This window comes from Anopheles bellator, chromosome 2, assembly GCF_943735745.2.
Source record: "Anopheles bellator chromosome 2, idAnoBellAS_SP24_06.2, whole genome shotgun sequence".
Lineage (NCBI taxonomy): Eukaryota > Metazoa > Arthropoda > Insecta > Diptera > Culicidae > Anopheles > Anopheles bellator.
Window position 1 is genome coordinate 71,233,222 of NC_071286.1, and position 18,807 is coordinate 71,252,028.

Below are 18,807 nucleotides of genomic sequence, written 5' to 3' on the forward strand. Positions count from 1 at the left end.
AGAAAATACAGGCAACAGACAAATTTTCAAAAATTCAATTCGTGCGGACGGACGTGTTTTCCGTTTCCGGTTACGAAGGGATTTCGTGCAGATTCCGTGGTTCTTCCGCGTTACAACGCAGAGAAAGGTCAGACGAGATCAAAGAGGACATTTTCAGACTCAAAGTTGTGTTTAGAAAATGCAAGTGGATTATTTGCGTGTTGCTAATATTTAGTGAGTGAGCTAGTGAAAAGCCGAACCTTGCTGTTGTTTGCACTCGGAGCAGTAGTATTATCCTTTCGCTACCACCTACGGAACGGAAGCGCGCGGAATTTCGTTCGGTTCAAATACGGAAAACGGAAAAAAAGGAAGTCGGAAGTGCGGAGTTCGCCAGATCTCGACCCCTTCGTGCGTGTCACGAGCGGTCGCCAGTGCAGTGTCCACTACTTTTTGTTGATTGATCGCCCCGTGATCTCGCCGCAGCGTGACGTGCGAAACTAGCCGCGGGCAACATAAATTGAAGATTGATGGTGTTGGTTGGCCGCTGCACATTGCACCCCTCTGTTGTTTGTGACCCAGTGGCGTGTGTTCTTCGGCGACGACGGTAATTCAATTACTCGACGCTCGCCTAGTGGCCAGTTAGTTGCGTGCGGCCTCTTCTGAATCGTCACTAATTAAGCGTGCCCGGGGGTGGTGGTGCATCGCCTGGAGGTCTAATTGTCGGGCTCACCCGGAGTCACCAATTGTGCCAAATTGTGAAACAAATCCATCTGCCAGTTTGTGTCTCCGAGTAGTGGCCACCGGCCCGATATCGTCGAATATAATCCAATTTATGAGACGCGTCCGTTCGATCACCGGCGGTCGGCCGCGGATGCATAGCCGGAAGTGAAGTGAAGGTGTCCCGAGTAGAAGAGGCAGCTTTCGGGTGAAAAACATGTGTACGGCCGCGTCGTAACGTGAGATATGATTGTAATGCCCTTATGCAAAGGGTGCGACGCAGTCGAAGCATTAGTGGATCCTTCAGCTCATTAACACACACCTTTCGTGTGCGGCCCCACCCCCCGGATTATAGTGCGCCTCAGCCATTAGTGCCTCGGCCAGAGGAGGATTGTCGGTTCGCAAGTCAAACATCGACGCGCCCGCGGGTTCGAAAATGACTGCTTCCCGGATTACCGTGTCTCCGGTGCACTTTGGAAGCTACTTCCTGGTGTCACTACTGCTGCTGCTCGTCACTGCGGGTAAGTCTGGGCCTGCGTCCCCCCCCGTTCCGTTCCCCCAGGAACCTTTCTACTAATTGGATTTAGTCGTGCGGAAATCGACCGGCGAGATCCCCGACTTGGGGAATTGAAAAAGACACAACGCATTCGGAGCAGCGCGTCAGGACCATAACTCACGTCCCAAGGTCAGCGCAGCACACGCTGCATTTATCATTCAGCCATCTGGCGACCGAAAACGAAAAAAAAGAACTCAAGCACCATTTTTTTTTTGTCTCCATCCGAGTCGCGTGTGTCACGGAGAACACGGGTCTCACTTCACGAGACGAGCACGACGACGACGACAACAAGAACGCGAGTCTCAACAACCATCCCATCCTGGCTTTGTTCGTCGGGTGCAAACGACACCTTCCAGAGGGCGACGGCGGCCATCATTTGGCAAATTGCACCACGGGCCGTCCCTAAGTGGAGTTTACGCTCTATTCCTGGTGCAATGTCTCACGCACTGTCGTGGCCCCCCCTCAGATACGATGTGTGAGGCGATCTCACGCGTCATCTGCACAAAGGCAGAAGGGTAACGGAAATGACTCTTTATTGAGGGAGACCCAACTTGGCGCTCCACTTATGCTGATTCGCGTGCGCAACTGATTCACTTCCGGTTCGTGTAGCTCCTTGGCTAATAAAGGGCCGCCGCCGCCACACAAGCTCCGATCTTGATTTTTATGTTCGCAGTTTCCATTCGCTTCGAGAAAATAACGACCGACCTCCGATCGTGTGCTGCCTCCTGTCCGGATATTGATTAACAGTGCGAAATAATTCAGGATCCGTTCGGGAGGGCCCATTGTGTTGTGGGTTATAGGCTCTACCACGCCGTCGCCATCACTCATGATTGATAACGGGGGGACCGGCTGTACCCGGGCACGATAACAAGGAGGGCTGTGCGTTGCCAAGGACATAATCCAGCTATGCCCCACAGCAGCGCGATCCGAGCTCACGGAGCACGACAGGACCCTCTCTTAGGTGACACAGGGAAGTGAAATTTGATCGGGAATGGTGCGGGTAGGAACGTGTGATGGATTGTCGGCAAACGGGCCTTGGCACAAGGCGCCGCGGCCCCTGCTTCCGGTTTGTGGGGGCCGATACGCCGTCTTTTAGCCGTTTTTACGTCTCGTGATTTACAACCATTAAAACGGCGGGTCCACTCATTGTTCATTCAGGCCTCTCTGACACGCCGTTTGCAAAATTCATGATGCAGGAATGAATTTTTAACCGAACCCTCCGCCAGCCTAGTAGCTGCCTGTTCTACAGCATAAATTGCCTCTTTCGTTCGCTGTGGCACGTGTTATCACGACTCGGCTATGTATCTGCGAGAAGAGAGCTGCGGCATTTTGGGGGCTTCGTCCAAGAACGGTGCGTGCCTCCGTCGAACCCCGAGGTCCGTACTTTTCATCTTTCTTGTCTTAAATCCGGAAATTAATGTGGGCACGATCATCGGAAACGGGCGGCACCGAAGCCTCTCTCTCTCCGAAAACGGAGCATGTCTGCTAAGCGATGGCTTAAGCAGAGCAAACGACGAAGCACACAGAGGCCGGTGGAGTGTTTGCCATTAGAGAAACATTTATCTTACTACTATCAATCCCAATTACCCTTTCAGCCAGAAACAATCAAAGTGCTTCGAAACTTGGTGTTGGCCCGCTCACCACTCGAACTCGGTCGGTTGCTTCGGCCGCAGGACCTGCCTCAACCGAAACGATTTCGGCGTGCTCTCGAGCAGGATTCATACGGGGCCTCCCGGGGGTCCTTTGCCGCTGCTGCTGCTAGGTCTCTCAGATCGGAAACTAAACGATTATTTATTCATCAGCCGCCTTGAGCCGCCGGGGCTCAGGATTTTGACTCAAACTTCCGGCCCGGCTTGCGGTCGAATGCGACGACGGGCGGCCCGCCGCCCGCCCGGCCACCTTATGTTGGCCCCGCGGGGAACCTCTGTATTGCCACGATAAAACTTTCTCATCTCGCCTTTCGTGGGCCTCTAGAGGAACACTCACTGTAAATATCGTAACGCTTTTTCACAAATTTGGTCACATTTATTTGCGTTTCTGTTGACCGACCGACCGACCGACCGTTTCTCATTCTTCGCTTTAATCCTTGGCGCAGATCAAAGGAGCGCCGGTTTGCTAAATGTGCATCCCGCGTCTCTCTCCGAGGACGGTCCCGGCGGGGGGGGGACACTCTGGCTTTGATCCTGGTTGGTTGAAATGAAATAAAAGTAGGAATTTTTCCAAAACTATTGCCATAAAACGGAAAACGAAATCAAAGTTTATAGTAATTTGGTTTGCCCCGGCGGCGGTGATGGTTTTTACTTTCGGGAAGCATATTTCTGGCCCCAAGGCCACACGCGGGGGTAAGGTGTGGAGAGCCGTAAAAACACGCAAAACGCGAAACGCGATAAAAACCACAATTCTTCTGGACACTGCCCGGCCAGGACGACGTTTTTCTGAACGTGGGCGCGCGCTCTCGAAACTGACCATAATGGAGTCGGGCGTGCACAGGAAGGAGAGCAGGACTGGCCTGCACTCTCTGTGGTGTGTGCACTATTGCTTCACACGGCCCTCCCTATAACAGGATCGGACCATGGCCCACCGGGGGGACGGGTGATAAATAGTGTAGTAGGTTTTCCATACGCCGCCTGCGGCTGCCAAAAACATGGCCCCGCGCCCGATGAATGCGGCGAAAAAGTTATACATTTCAGGAAAAAAGTTTTCCCGAAACCTCCGGGTTCCCCCCTTACGAACGTGCCTCGCCAAAGGGGGGTCTCGAGATCGTGGACCAGCCCGATCTCCAACGGGGATGGGGACGCTCATAACTATTTGCGTTGTTTCTGATCGTCGCCGCTCGATAAACAAGAAGAACGCTTCCGTCTGGCCGGCCGGCCGGCAGGCAGGGTAGAGGGATAAGTTTGGCTGCCCGAAAATCTGTCTAAAAGTCTGCAAAAGAATATTGCCGGATGTGCTCTCGAGTTCAGAAATAATCACGAACACACAGCAGCAGCAGCAGCACCCGAGACCTTAGAACAGAACGTAAGTTCCGTGAAAAGTTTCGTAATATGTGCGCGCGCTCTCGTCGTGAAAGATTATACCCAACTTTGCATTTTGTGAACGCCGCTTCCGAAGACTTCCAAAAACCGACCACCGTTGGTCGTCGTAGGTTTTTCTGTTTTCGGGCGCGGTTAAGTAGCTCCCCTGACAAGGCCAAGGAGCAGCAGAAAAATAAATCTTCGCTCTCTAACGGCGCTTCGCTAAATCTTCGCTCTCTAAAATCTAATGATTGCGCACTGCCGCATCTTTGCCAAACCCAATTACATAAGTTGGGCCCGGGTCCCGGGGCCGGAGAATTGTTTTTGCGTTCCCGCTCTTCTCGAATCGTCCCGATGGCGGGCGCACACGTCAAAAATAAGCTGACTGTTTGGGAAATGGAAAATAATGAACTTTCTTCAAATACGCTCTCGTCCTCCTCCGTGAGCCTCTAGTAGGGCGGCGTAATTGTAGTCCGTAGAAATACTCGGAAGGACCACCAATTGCGTTCTCAAAGTGCATCAAAGCATGCGAGGATGGTTCGATTGCAATCACATTAAAGTGGGGTTCGATTATCGTTTGAGTGCTTGTTGAAAGCGTTGACATTTGAAACATAGTAACCTGTGCGAAAAAATGTGATAATTTTTAACGGTCGTTTCATTGTCGATTTTTCGTTGGAAAATATTACCCCACACCAAGCCAGATTCATCGAAAAAATAAATCGATACGGAATTGTGATGGTTTGGTTCTCAGAATTCGTGCCAGATCGACCGGCGGGATACATTGTTGTGAGTGCCTTTTTCTGCCTTATTCGTATGTTGTACCTTGCTGGTGGCTTCGTAATTACGGACCAGTGGCTTCTCGCCTGTGCATCTGCCGGATGTTCATTGTTACGGCTGGGAGGTAGCTTGGATGCCAACAACCACCGGCCGCCTGTGTGTTTATTGTTGCAATAAACAACAGTTCGCTTGAAATCATCCTGATCGATAAATCGCTGATACTTTAACAATCTCTCTAAGGTCGTTACTTTTAGCATATTGCATCTACTCCCCGAGCTGCATCTGGCTCGATACGTGGAATCCTACGCGTATCGAGTCGTCCTTCTCGAGATGCGTATCCGTGTGTGGCCCGGCGGTGGTACACGTTGATGTGTCCTTTCGGGCGTGTGGCAGCAGGGCTTAAGCTCTCATCCGAAGGCTTCCGCCCGAGCGCGAGATCAAAGGCGGACCCCCTCGTTCGTCTGCAGGACGACGTCTTGTTATCCGGTCTCACTGAACCGCTACCGCCCTGGATTAAAGGCCGACTTTGATTACATCCATCGCTAATCAAAGCTAGCTGTGCCGTGTCCATACGCCAGCCACCACCACCACCGTGTGCTGGGCAAACTATTGGAATGAATCCGAAAATTGAATTCTGCCGCCTGCCTGTCTCCGTACAAGGGGAGACACCAACTGGTAGAACCTCTTCACGCGGTTCGTGAGTGATAACAAGTCAATCTTCATTCTAGTAGCGACGGATCACAGTTTGCTGTGTAGCCTGGCTGGCCCCCCAGCCCACCCGTGAAAGCCTTTCTTCAACGGGTTTTGGGAAGACGCATGAGTTGGCAATTCGAACCCGTCCGGGTTTAAGTGCCACGTCCTTTCACGCGATTAGAATGTTCGTGACCTCAAACATTTATCAAAAAAGGCTGACAACTGGTGGGCGCGATCGATGAGATAGATGGGCCCGCTCCGAAGAGTAGGCCGTTCAGTTTTGTGCCTCGTCAGCTTGTGATCTTAACGCGCGGTATAATGTGCTTAGTGCGCGCAACGGCGGTCCTTGATTGATTGCTACGCCCATCATGATGGTGGTCGGCGTGGTACCCAGGCAAAACTGTGGGCAAACTTAACCGGTCGACGGGCCGGCCGAAGATGCTAATGCCTTCGGAGTCTCGGACTCGTTGCGTTACTAATTTCCATTCCCGGCGAAGGAATATAATGGCCGGCAGACTTTACACAACAACAGTAGATTATTAATTTCACTACAAGATGGTGCTGGCCTCATCACACGCCACCAGCAGAGGCGTGTGGCTCGGACATCAGGGACCTTGCACCGCCAGAGTTGCGCTGCACCGTTCCGTAATGGTAGCGCCGGGGCAATACAAACCACAAATAAATCCTTGCTTCTTAAGGAATGGCGGGCACCGTTGGCCGAGAGGTTCTCGAGCACATTTGTTTGATGCCAGAATCTCGTTACGCCACGGCGCACTGTGTTACGTTACGACGTAGTAGCTCTCTCTCTCTCTGTGGAAGACAGTAATTTATCGGTGGACGATGGTTCTCCTGGCTTCCCGGAGGTCCTTCCGGGGCCCAGGATTTTCACGGTGTCCAGTGTGAACAACGGAGATGTACCGTTTGCCCCCCGACGGAGAGCTTTTGGTGGTTACATGTTTCACCCGACTTCGTTCATTAAACCACATTATGTACTCGGTACTCGCGGTGCACACGAAGCACAATTCATTACAATTCAATCGCAATTATCCATAAATTCATTCGGAAATTAAATTAAAATTACTCTCTCCCGCGCTGGTGGGGGTAGAATTCGATGGCACTGTGGGGCCCCAGAAAGGATCCCCGTTTGGCGAATATTTAATATGGGGCCGTGTCGACAGCCCGCCGTGCGGTGCGCATAGTCTAATCAGCACATTTATTTTTGTTTTCAATGCAAATATTTAAACCGCAGCCACGCACCGAGAATATGCGGCCCAGCCTGGGGATTAGATGCATTTCAATGTGTCATAATTGCGAGATTGCGGTTGGCCGCAATTTTCCCCGGTGGACAAAATCCACCCCCGCGCGTGGTTTTGGTGATTATTATCGGTTGGCATTTGTGATCTAGCGGATGTTGGCTTTCTGGACCGCAAAATATTTATTTACCGAGATACATGGCGTCAATGGGATGAGATGGCCACAGACCGAGGCGCATCAAGCTCCCTCTCGAGCATAGGTCACTATGCTGTAGCGAAAGGCCCACGCGCTCCCCCCGTGGGCGGTGTAGGTGGTTGGTCGAATTAACTCACATCGTTGTGGCTGTCACTAAAAATCGTCCGTTCGCCCCGTAATTGACACAATTAATCAATGGAGGTGGCCGCCACCGGCTCGCGGGGATGACTCAAAATTAATGCCCCCGCCTTCGGCTAAAACAGTATTCTTTCTCCGGACTCTCCTTTCCAGTGGTGGACACCGTTAATGGAAACCAGCAAATCAGCAGCAGCAGCCCCAAGTCGACGACGGGCAGCGGCGGCGGGACCCTGACGATCATCCCGGAGGAGGAAATGGCTCATTTCGTGAACCAATCGCGCATGGCCAGCTGCTGGCACTCGAACCCGGAGCTGAAGCTCAAGTGGCGGAACCCGAAAAACGCCGTCATCGAGGAAACGCGCGGCCGGGTGCACATCGAGAACAAGGGCAGCTCGCTGACGCTGATATTCGAGAAGATCGAACGCACGGACCAGGGCAACTGGACCTGCGAGGTGGACGATCCGAGCGCCCCGGCCTCCGCGGGCGCCCTTCGGAAGTCCTTTAAAATGATCGTCTACGGTAGGGCGGCCAACACAACTTGTGCAACGTCGTCGTCCACTTGTTTCATCTGCTTCTTCCTCTCTCGCACGCAGAGCCAATCTCGTTCCGGGACACGAGCAACGTGCAGACGGCGGTGGAAGATAAGGACGCGACCATCCGCTGCGAGGTGAAAGGACATCCGGAACCGTCCGTGTCGTGGTACTTCAACGGCCAACCGCTGCACTGTAAGTTCCTGTGCGCGGCGGGACCCCCGCGCGCAACATGTTACGCTTTTTGTGTCTTCTTTTTTTTTTTTTTTTTGACCGATTCCGGAGTCTTCTAAAAGCTTTTTCTCACCTGATTGCCGCGGGGAGAGCTGCAATGGCGGTCCTGCCTGCTGCTGCACGGCACTAAAATTTATGTCCCCTTTCATCGACGGGGCACGGGGAGACACGCTCATGATGACGACGGCCATCTTTTACACGAGATCGCACACATCCTTCATTTCCTCCCCTCCCCGCCGTGGCCGGTGGGATGCCTTTCATTCGGGGTCGGCACGCTCATCTCGTTACTCGCTCGGAAAGCGGACGACAGAATATGACGCGCGGACACGTGGAAACGCTGGTGCGGGGTGGGCGGACCACGCGGGGCAAAATGCAATGATTATGGTACCGAAACATGCATTGTTTCGCGTCGACGGGCCACAACAACGACAGCCGGCCCTGGTCGTCGTCGCATCATCAGCTCCTCGGGCGCACGAACGGCGGACGAGAAGCGGTTTTAAAAGCTTTTCTGCCCATGGCACATAGCGATGATCGTTCGGTGGATTTATGTTTCCGTGTCCGTTGCGTTTTTTCCCTCTGCGGTCGTTCGTGCCCTAACACACCGTCCAGCATCGTCTTGTTGTTTTATGGAGCATTGCTCGGTAAAAGAGACCATCATCGCATCATCAGCACCACCGGTTGGCGTCGTACCCCCGGCCGGCACACATGAGAAGAGCTAGTAGCGTTGCCAAAACGCGCTCATAAAAGCTTTTTTTATCGCAGATTGTGCCGTGCCAATTGAAACGAGTGTTCCCGAAAGCTTGGAAATCATCCTGCGCCCCTCGGTCCTGGAGATGAAAAAGATTGTCCGACAGAGAGAGAGAGAGGTTACACGATTGAGTTGAAACATTCAACAAATCTTCCGTTTCTTTTTTTTTTGTTTTGAAGTTTTCCAACTTCCCACAGAGGGTTGCTTTCATTCAAATTGGAACGTCAAGACGGGACGTCGTCAACAGCAACCGAGCTCAACAAAGCTCACCTCGCGCCAACTTCAATCGAATCGGTTCCCCGGGCTGTGTGGAAATATTCTAATGAATCCCCCCGAAACTTTATCCCGTTGGAGCACACAACGACGCAGCACAAGACATTGGCGATGGCCTCACCTGGGGGCAACGCAGAAACACTTGTAACTTCTTCGTGGGGCAGCCCCAAACGACGACGACGACGACCCTCATCATCATTGCTCGGGCTGCGAGCTCCAGAGGTCCTCCGGCCGGCGGCCGGCCGAAACTAAGCCACAACTTCTTTCGGTCGGCCATGGAAGCCAACTCTCTTCCGTCGAAACTTCCGAGCTCCTGCGAACTATGCCGGGCCGGCCGGTTGGTGGCGGCGGCCACTACTGGCAGGCACCGCCGTAAACCGAGACGGAAACGATAAACCACATAAATCGCCTCAACGCCCACGGTTGTTGGGCGAGAGAGGCCAGAGAAGTTGTGGCTTCAAATTAATTGTTACACGAAGAAACGAAGCTCCGCACGGCGCAGAACTTTGCTCCCTTTTCTGGGTCGGTCTCGCGGTTTTGTGTGGTGCTAAATAAAGCACAACAAACAAACGCGCTTTTCACCCAGGAACAGGAATCTAGCAGAACCTAGGGGCGCCCTAGGAAAAACCCACTCCTGCAAATGGGCATCCAACCGTGCTGCGCCGCGGGGTCAGCTAGTTTACAGTGCCTTGCGCCTGGTTGGGTGCGCATTAGATTTCAAAACAAAAAGTCATCCCACCCGGGCAGCAGCAGCAGAAGGGAAGAGAAGGACCTTGAGAGCGTTACGGGTCCTCGTCCTCCTCGGGTCCAGGAGAAAACTTTTGTCGTCGCGATATGCTCTCGCACACTATTTTGGATTTTGGTAGGATGGGCCGGTTTTGGTTGTGGTTAGGGTTTGTTGAAAAAACATTTAGCTCTCGCGGCAGTAAATAAATTGTAAACCCATTTTTTGTAAACAACACGCGTCGTTAAAGAGACCGACGGAGATGCTAACAGCCCATGACAAGCCCCAGGACTCTGATATTTAAACGAGAACCTTTAAGCCTGTTTCGCGAGGGGCAAAAGTTGCTTTCCACAACCTTTAATGTTTTATTTAAGGACTTACCTGTTGGAGGTCCATTGTTTATTGAGAGGGATAAGTGTTGTAAGATTTACTTCATAACACATATTGTATTGTGGTCTGAACCGAATTTTGACACTAAGGACCGCCTCCGGCTTTAGCTTTTCCCTCTGGCCATATCGATACGCGGGTTCACCGTCCGCCGTCAACGCACTACCAGGCGTCTCCATGAGCCGGAGGGGATGCTCCATAATGGAACCGGAAGCGGAATAAACTTATTTAACCTTGTCACGACGCACAAAGCGACGACGGGTTCGGTCGGTTGGGGTCAGCAAAATTATGCAATCGATATCCGGGGCTTGATAACATCTCATGCGCCCGGTCGGTGGTGGGCCGATAACTCATTTGCATATAATTTAAATGCTAACAACTATTTGATCGCGTTCTGCCGGTCGTTCCGCCGTATGCCGATTGCGTACCCATTTGGGACCATCGTTAACACCTTATTGTGATGCCATTACGCCCCTTCGACAGTTGGCCACAACGGCCGGTTCAGCAAGCTGGCCGACGGGATGTCCATCAAGAAGGTGCGGCAGAACGACACGGGCGAGTATACGTGCAAGGCGTTCCAGATTTCGGCCACCGGGAGCAGCTTCGAGGAGAAGACGATCCGACTCAACATCAAGCGTATGTAGCCCACTTCCGGTGGCATCCCGATTTTTCCGATTTCCGTGAACTACATTTTTCCCCACATCTTTTCTCGCTCAGATAAACCGTATCTGCCCAAGTGGAAACCGTCCATCGTCGACGCCTACGGGTACGTTAGTGGCATGGTTAATCTCACGTGTGAGGCGACCGCCGAACCGCCGGCCAACTTCAGCTGGTCGGCCAACAACAAAAAGCTCACCCAGAAGAGCCACATCATCTACCAGGGTCAGCACGTTTCGATGCTGCAGGTAAGGAGTGCCCCCGAAATGATGGTCCCTCGATTATTTCGGTTTGTGTCCAAGACCGCCCCCCGCGGTCCATTTTGCTGCCGTGCGCACTGCTGTCCATTTATTTTGTGTTCCACCATTTTTCGTTTTTGCTCTACGCCCGGGTCGCGGCTAGATCTTTATAAAAACTAGCAGCACGTTCGGGAAGTACAAGTGCGAGGCCAAGAACGAGCTCGGTTCGGTGTCACAGGAGATCATCTTGAAGGAGGGCTCCAAACCGGACCCTCCGAGCCTGGTGAGCATTATTTCGGCACATCGATTCAAGAGGGCGAGCGCGCTCGAGGGTCGTGTCGGGTGCTATAAAGCGAATGGTGGTCCTTTTTTGTCCACAGTTCCAGCTACGTGGTGTCAACTCGGATACGCTCGACATCGACGTGGGAGCGACCAAGTCACATGACACGCCGCCGGATCCGACCACCGTCATCGGCTACCGGTTCGAGCTGATGCCAACGGAGGAGTACTCCCGGACGCGCTCCTGGGACCATGCGAGCCGACGTGACTTCGATGTGGCCGACGGAGCGACCTACCTGCTGGTGCAGCTCATACCCGACACCAAGTACCTCATCCGGGTGGCCGCTCGTAACGCGGCCGGTCTCAGCGACTGGACCGAGGTTAAAGAGTTCTCCACGCTGCCACTGCAGCCCCACGGCATCAGCGGCTCCTCGGCTGGGCCCGCGCTCCTGTGGACGCTGTCCGTGGCCCTCCCGCTCGCTCTCTCGATCACGCAGCACCACCGGTTTGCGGTGACCGCCGCCACGACTGAATGAGGATGTCAAAGCTTCCCGTCCCATAGCCACACCACCCATACGCCACTAGGACACTATTCTGGCCATTCATGGTGTGCGATCTAATTGAGCCGACCGACGAAGAAATGCCAGAAAAGAGGAAACATGAGAACGAAAACGGATCGCCGAAAAACGCAACTCAGCAGTGCCCGCGCTAGAGGACAGCGCGGGCGGAGCGATACTCAAAGGTAGGAATACGAATCCTCGACGTCGTCTTCTCCCGGACCGTCGGGCCCGCGGTTAGAGACCGAGGCAGGACACACCACAGTATTCGAAAATGGTTATAGAAAATCAGAGATTAGTATTATGTTGAAGCAAAGATGCAGAGCCCCCCTCGAGTGCCCCATACATAGAGCGATGGGCCGACCGGAAAGGATCTTCGTTGATTGAGCGTTACGTTACGGTTATATAGAGAGAGCGACACGTGGATTAGATATAAATGAATTGGAATTCCCACAAGGACACATTTAGCCCATACATACACTCATGTGCTACACGATCAGTGCGGGACAACTGGCCAGCCAAATTTACCCACACAACTACGGACACACTCTTCCGACAGCCAAAGGAAATGGCGGGCCCCCCCCCCCCCCCTGGTAGATTAGATATATTGAAAAGTGATTATTTCTTAAGTTTTGCGTGTATATTGAGAAGGGGCCCTGGAGACGAACTTGCAGCGCTAGTGTTACATTAAGAGATTTGAAGGAAGCGTTAGTCATAAAGAGAACTACAATATTGGAGAAGAGGCGCGCATCGCCATCATCGAAGGTACGATATTCGTTAATTTGAAAACGAGTGTGAAAAGAGTTTGTGAAATAACGTTAGAATTCAGAATTGCGTGTGTCCCTGATTACGAGACGCCTTTCTCTTAGTTCCTACAAGTATCATTCCTTTCGTCTCTCGACTCGACGAAGCCCTGTCGGGGGGGACAGTCGAGCTTTTTTGACCATCATTAAACTATAGTCCTCTTTCGCAACCCCGGACATCGCCTGGTGTTACTTTTATTAAATTATCCGCGAATCAACTGATTAGAGAGTGCCAGCTGGTGGCGGGCGACGGCCATAATCAAAATCGGAAACGGAAACGGAAAAGTTGCCAATGGACGTTAAAAACACGACTTAATGCCACAGCAGCACCACCACCACCACCGGTTCCAAGATTCTTTCCCGCGGTCGTCATCATCAAACGGAACCGCGAAAAGTCCCTGGTGTCCTGCCTCCCAACACTCCTGTTTTCCGACAATTGGTTTAACTTCATGCTAAGCCCCACCGGTGCCGCCGTGGTGCGCCCTCTTAATCCGCATTTCGGGTCGTTAGGGGTGCCCCCCACCAGTCTCTCTAATCCAGTCAGAGAGGCATCAGTGAGAAGAGACCCTTCACCGCTGCTGCGGCGGAGGGACCTGCGCCTGTGTGCTGCGGCAGTTGCAGCTGCGACAGTTGCAGAACAAAACGAACTGCAATCTGTGCCAGGGGGCGAGGTAGCGCATCATCGGGATGCAGCTTCTTCGCCTTCGTTCGCGCACGCTGCAGATGCAATTAACTAGATAAAAAGGTTTCAAACTCGTCCCGGCGCGCGAGGCCTTTCGCTCCGCTTTCGCCTTCTGCCTTCTTGACATGTTTTATTTTATTTCGTGCCCCGCGTTTCAATGATATCCCTGCTTTTATGCCACACGAACCTTTTGCACCTCGTTGACACACTTCGCTCTGTGACGCTGTTTTTGGCCTCCGCGCTCGTCTTGCTCGTCGCGACCCCTTTCATGATGAATAAATTTAACACAGACTCGCCAGGGCGCACAGTAGTGCCAATGGAAAACACTGGAAGAAACTAGCACCACCGGGGCGGGCACGGCGATAGTTAAAAGGAACACTTGTCGGGACGACAGTGCGCCGGAGTTTTCCGGGACGATCGTTCGAGTTGTGTCGATCAAAGGAAAGGGACTTTTACACATCATAGCGGACTTCGAATGCCATTGCGCGCGCGGCAAGATGGTGCAAAAATTCCGCACCGCGCACGTACGCCAGAGAGAACGCATCAGTACGGCCAACCGGATGTCCAAGGACACGACTGATATTGGCTAGCTTTTTCCACTTTGTTTCAATACACCCCCGACACTCTGCTATTTGCATACGGACGGAAAATGAATAAAATGGCAAAAAAATGTGACGCTCGTCTATCAAAGCTTCTATCGCACTGGGGCAGTTCCCTCGGTTCTGATTGCAACATTCTAACCGCGGTGTATCACCGTACCGCGGAAGCAAACGAAAACCCCCCGGGGCTGGAAAAAAGCATAAATTTCCAATTATCACAAATACATTTGTCCTCCCGACTTGAGTGCCGGTTTTTTTTCTCTCGCGACTCCAATTCATTACAGTTCACGCGATGTTTAACAATTCCGTGAGCATTCCGCGGAGCAGCGGATAACTTCATTGCGCTGATTAAATATACCGCACCTTTTTCCCGGGAGCGGGGAGAATTCGGAACAAAATAATAAATTGATAAAAGCACGGGAAAAGAGTACAAGCCCACGGGGGGGACCGAGCTTCGGAACGCTCCGAACTCCGTGAGGATGGCGATGGCGTGAAGCAGCGTCGCGTTGTTCATAATCGAATGTGCAGTGCCACGATAAGAGAGTGCATCGTGGCCCTTAAAAAAACCGGGGGGCTGTTATTGTTAAAATAAACTTGCTGTGCACCACCACCCGATGCGGCGCACTGCGAGAGCGATGTGTTTTCGTCGCTCCTTGGCATCCGGTTCCGCCGGCACTCGTGACGACGGCGAACGATCATTCATTAAGTTTAAATTAAAATCGCTTCCCAGCAGTCACGAAAGTTGGGGCAGAGCGCGAAAAAACAGACCCCCGACGGACGTGCCCGTGTTCCGAAGATATAGCCTCTCGACGTGAAACTTCCTCGAAACGATTTTATCAGCGCGCCATTTGTTGACGAGATGGCGCCCGCCCGTCGTCGGGAGGATGAAATAACTTTTAGCTGCTATCACTCCCGGGCATCCCGCCGTATCGTGCGCGATCATCTCAAGGACGCGCTTGTGTGGCGCCACCGAGCAGTGGATGAGCCTTAAATGGGCGCCCGCTTCACACGGTCACGGAGCAGATCATGGATAATAAATTATACTCGCCCAGCTGTGATTCAACCCCCCGGCCACCGGATAGTGTCCGGCGAGGAGAGCGAGACATAAATTAAATGGCCCGCGATGCACCGGGAGTGTGTGCGGTGCACCAAAACCCGCACCAATCGATCGCGGGGGGGGATAAGCTTTTCCATCTCGCTTCTCCGGGTTCCACTTTATGGGCTTACCTCGGATGGCCGTTTGGTGTTATGATTTTTCTCCCATTGCGCTTTTTTCTCACGCTCATCAAAAGCTCAGCCGAGCAGCTCTCTTCTCAGCTGGTGGCCAAATAAAGGAGGGTGAAAAAACACCACCACCCCATGGAAATTGAATTTAATCGAAAAGAAAACCTGGCCGGCCGGCCCGGGGATGGGTTTGGCGGATGGAAAAACCTCCAAAAACAACCGCGCACAGCCCACAGCCCAATTGATTTGACCAGCGGGCACCGGGAGGCAAGCAGGCTTGAGGCGGGAGAAAACGCATGCCACGGCCACCAGTGAACCGGAACGGAATTTTTGTGTTCGCCACGCTGCTGCCCACGGTTCACGTACGAGTTTCCGGTTCCGTTTTATCACTGTTTTGTTAAATGGTTTTTATTCATTTGCTCTCGTTTTTTCAGTTTGTGTTCGGTGGCACCACTTTTAATTGTGTTTGTGTGCCCGCCAGGACCTCTCTCTCTCGAGCGGCGAGCGGAGCAGCTATTAATTTATTTATCATCCGACGGTGTGCTTTTTTTATTCGTGCGCGTGCCCTCTCTCCACGCACCACAGTTTTTGGTGCATTTTGCTGTCCGATAATGGAAAATGAAGCAGCAAAAACACGGTGCAATGCACCAGCGGGGAGCGTGCTCGTGTTGGTGAGCCCACTGTTTCCGGTTCCGGCACGCCGGGGGTCCGTGTAGCATGATTTATTCATTACGATCCTTATTTTTTAACACAATTCGGGGGCGCTGCGTGTGCGTACTTGTATCATTATTTTCGCGCATCAATGAATACGCGAACCCGCCCCCGGGGGGTAGTTCAGCGTGCGGGTGGGTGGTTATCTTTAGCGGAATTCAAGACAAGGTGGCCGAATTTCGGTGCAAACTTTCGACATTCTATGCTGTGAACAATTAGTGCCATATAGTTAAAAGTGCAGCGGAACCGTTGTAAGTTACAGAATAAGGCTTCTCGTTACACCGTGCGTTATTCTTTGTGTCGCTTTCTTCTCTATCTCTCGGTCAAGCCAACACGAACCCCTAGGAGAGTCCTTTGTAACGAGACGAGCGTAAATTTGCATAAAAGCATTATTCTTAGTACCCGTTAGATCATTTCGGTCCGACCACGCTCCATGCATATTGATGATCCGGGTTGTGTATCCGGTTTTTCGAGGAATATAACACACAACAGACGTAGCGTATCAAAAAAAAACTGAGCGAATTTCAATTAGAATGATAATTTTCTCGTTTCACCACCGATAAAGAAGTTAACCGCAACACGCGAGTTCAGTGACAAACAGATAGAGACCCTGAACAGAATCACCTGGAGGGAGAGAGAGAGAGAGAGGCAGCACCGATAGTAAATTATACATTCGCCAGGTAATCAAAATGGAATTTTCCGAGAGGTCGCTGTTGGGTAAAATGGAAAAACAGGAATTAAAACATTCCCAGCGACAGGGCATCACCCGAACCGAGCGCCGCCACATGCCGCTTTGCGAGAAAGAATTTAGTAGTATTTGTACTTTACGGCCGCGGGGTGCCGAGGCAGAAGAATCCATCACGATAAGTTAATTATGGGTAAATAAAATGTACATCAGCAGTGTAATGCATCTGGTGCCCTCCCGACACCCGGGTCCGAAAAGGGATAACGGGCACAAAGGTTAACTAGGACAGCTTGATGGCAGTCGGGCGCTGTCTCTCTTCCGCGCGAATGGATTAATTCAATTATTCATCTCCAGCCAATCTGGTGGCCAGTCCATGGCCAATGTTACGCATCAACAGACGGCGGGTTTGCGCATTGACGGAAGGAAGCCAGCAATTAAGCGTAAAAATAAATAAGCGCGTTCCCAACTGCTTCACCCGCACCGAGATGTCGTGCGCTAATTGCTGGTAATTAAAATTATTATCCGGACGCACGACGATCGATAACCAGCACCACCGGAGGGGGTAGACATCGGAGACGGCGAACAGAATCGAATGCAACAAATTATGAAACAATCAAACCATCATCCCAAACCAATGTTGTTATCGTTCAGTGATTGCGGCGGGCGGTGGTGATTTATGAGGAATTCCAGCATTGGTGCGCTCTGTTCCGTAATTCGTAAGCCATAATCAAATCACATTGAAACGAAGAATAGAGAGTAAATAAAATCATGTAACTGTTACCCGTTAGGATAGCATAGGAAGGGACAGCTAGAACTCAGTCTGGGTCATCTAGAGAGGGACATCACGTCGTCACACGGTAGAGGAAAGGAATTCATAGGAATAGTTACACAGTTGTAAGGGATAAAAACGAAAACCACTAAACCAACAAGACTTATCGAGAATTAACTAAGAATTTGTAAAAAAAAACCACAACACGACACGAAAACTAAAATTAATCCAACTAAAGTACGAACTGATGTGTAAAGAGTCGAAAGCGTCCGATCGTGATCGCTTTGTAGAGTGGGGCGGCAAAGAACCCGAACCCAAGGTGGGCACCGCGAGGTGTACCCGATCGGAACACGATGGGACTAGCGCCAAGAAATCGTGAAATAAACCGAATGAAAATTGAAGCAAAATAATAAAACAAACCAAACGTAACGTACTCGAGTGTAAAACCGTTGTTGTTGGACCGTTTCGCTTCCGAACCTGAAATCGCTGCCGGACAACATGACAAATCGGCGCCGCAGAACTACCACCAGCCATCGGTGACCTTCGATTGGGACCTCATTGGTTGCGAAGGCAAATTCACATTCGGTTTCACGGACGTGTCGGACACAGAATGGCACACTTGGCCTTGCACTTGAAATCGTGATCGAACGTGAGAAGAATGAGGCACTCCTCCGGGTGGTGTATTTTTGGATCAGTCCCGACGGCGGGCGGCATCACACCCGCATCCGGATTCGGCCCCCCGGTACGTGGTCCGAATTTTGTAGTTTCGTTCAAAAATCGCGATCAGTGAATCGTCCCAACCGGATGCAAACGTTTCTGCTCTGGTGTTCACGAATCATGTTTTACGTGCATTTTAATTTTGGTCCTCAGAGGTCCAGATGAAGTTCGGAATATGCTGGTGCAGGTTTTCTACTTCCGCGAATCTCCACCCTCAGACTGGTGAAATGAAAGATGGGAACTGAGCTTTTGGAAGAGCGGCTCCGGGTGAGTAAACCGTGGGCTGCCATGAGCGGACGTTCTCGCTTTGACTATAGGAGGTCGGATTGTATAGGAGTGGTGCAGCGCCGTACTGTACTAGCGTGATGGGAGCGGCCAGGACGACAGCGACCAGAGCCAGCAAAACGACGACCTGTTGCGAAGGAGTTAAAATATCGGAGCGTCCAGAATATCGCACCCTGATCCTTGCTGTAAACACTTACGTATTTGACCATTTTGTGCAAGGGAGATCCTTGTTTGTTGCGTCACTGTAGGATTACGCACAAAAACTGATGCTGAACGAAGAAATGCGCTCGGTTTATATAGCAAACCCAACGAAGGGACCGATCAGACGGCAGCTAGGACTAGAAAAAAAACGATTCTAGAGCGGAAAGGGAACAACTTGCG

The 18,807-nt window shown here is 51.8% G+C and overlaps 1 protein-coding gene across 1 annotated transcript; it reads left to right on the top strand.

Annotated features, from left to right (window-relative positions):
- Positions 1-1,087: 1,087 nt before the first annotated feature.
- LOC131207973 (neural cell adhesion molecule 2-like) lies at positions 1,088-12,370 on the top strand. Its single transcript, XM_058200611.1, has 7 exons — positions 1,088-1,217; positions 7,477-7,842; positions 7,917-8,048; positions 10,703-10,855; positions 10,937-11,124; positions 11,279-11,398; positions 11,496-12,370. Exons 1-7 carry the CDS (start codon positions 1,133-1,135, stop codon positions 11,928-11,930), a joined length of 1,479 nt encoding a protein of 492 aa, XP_058056594.1. The 5' UTR covers positions 1,088-1,132; the 3' UTR covers positions 11,931-12,370.
- The last annotated feature ends 6,437 nt before the right edge of the window (positions 12,371-18,807 follow it).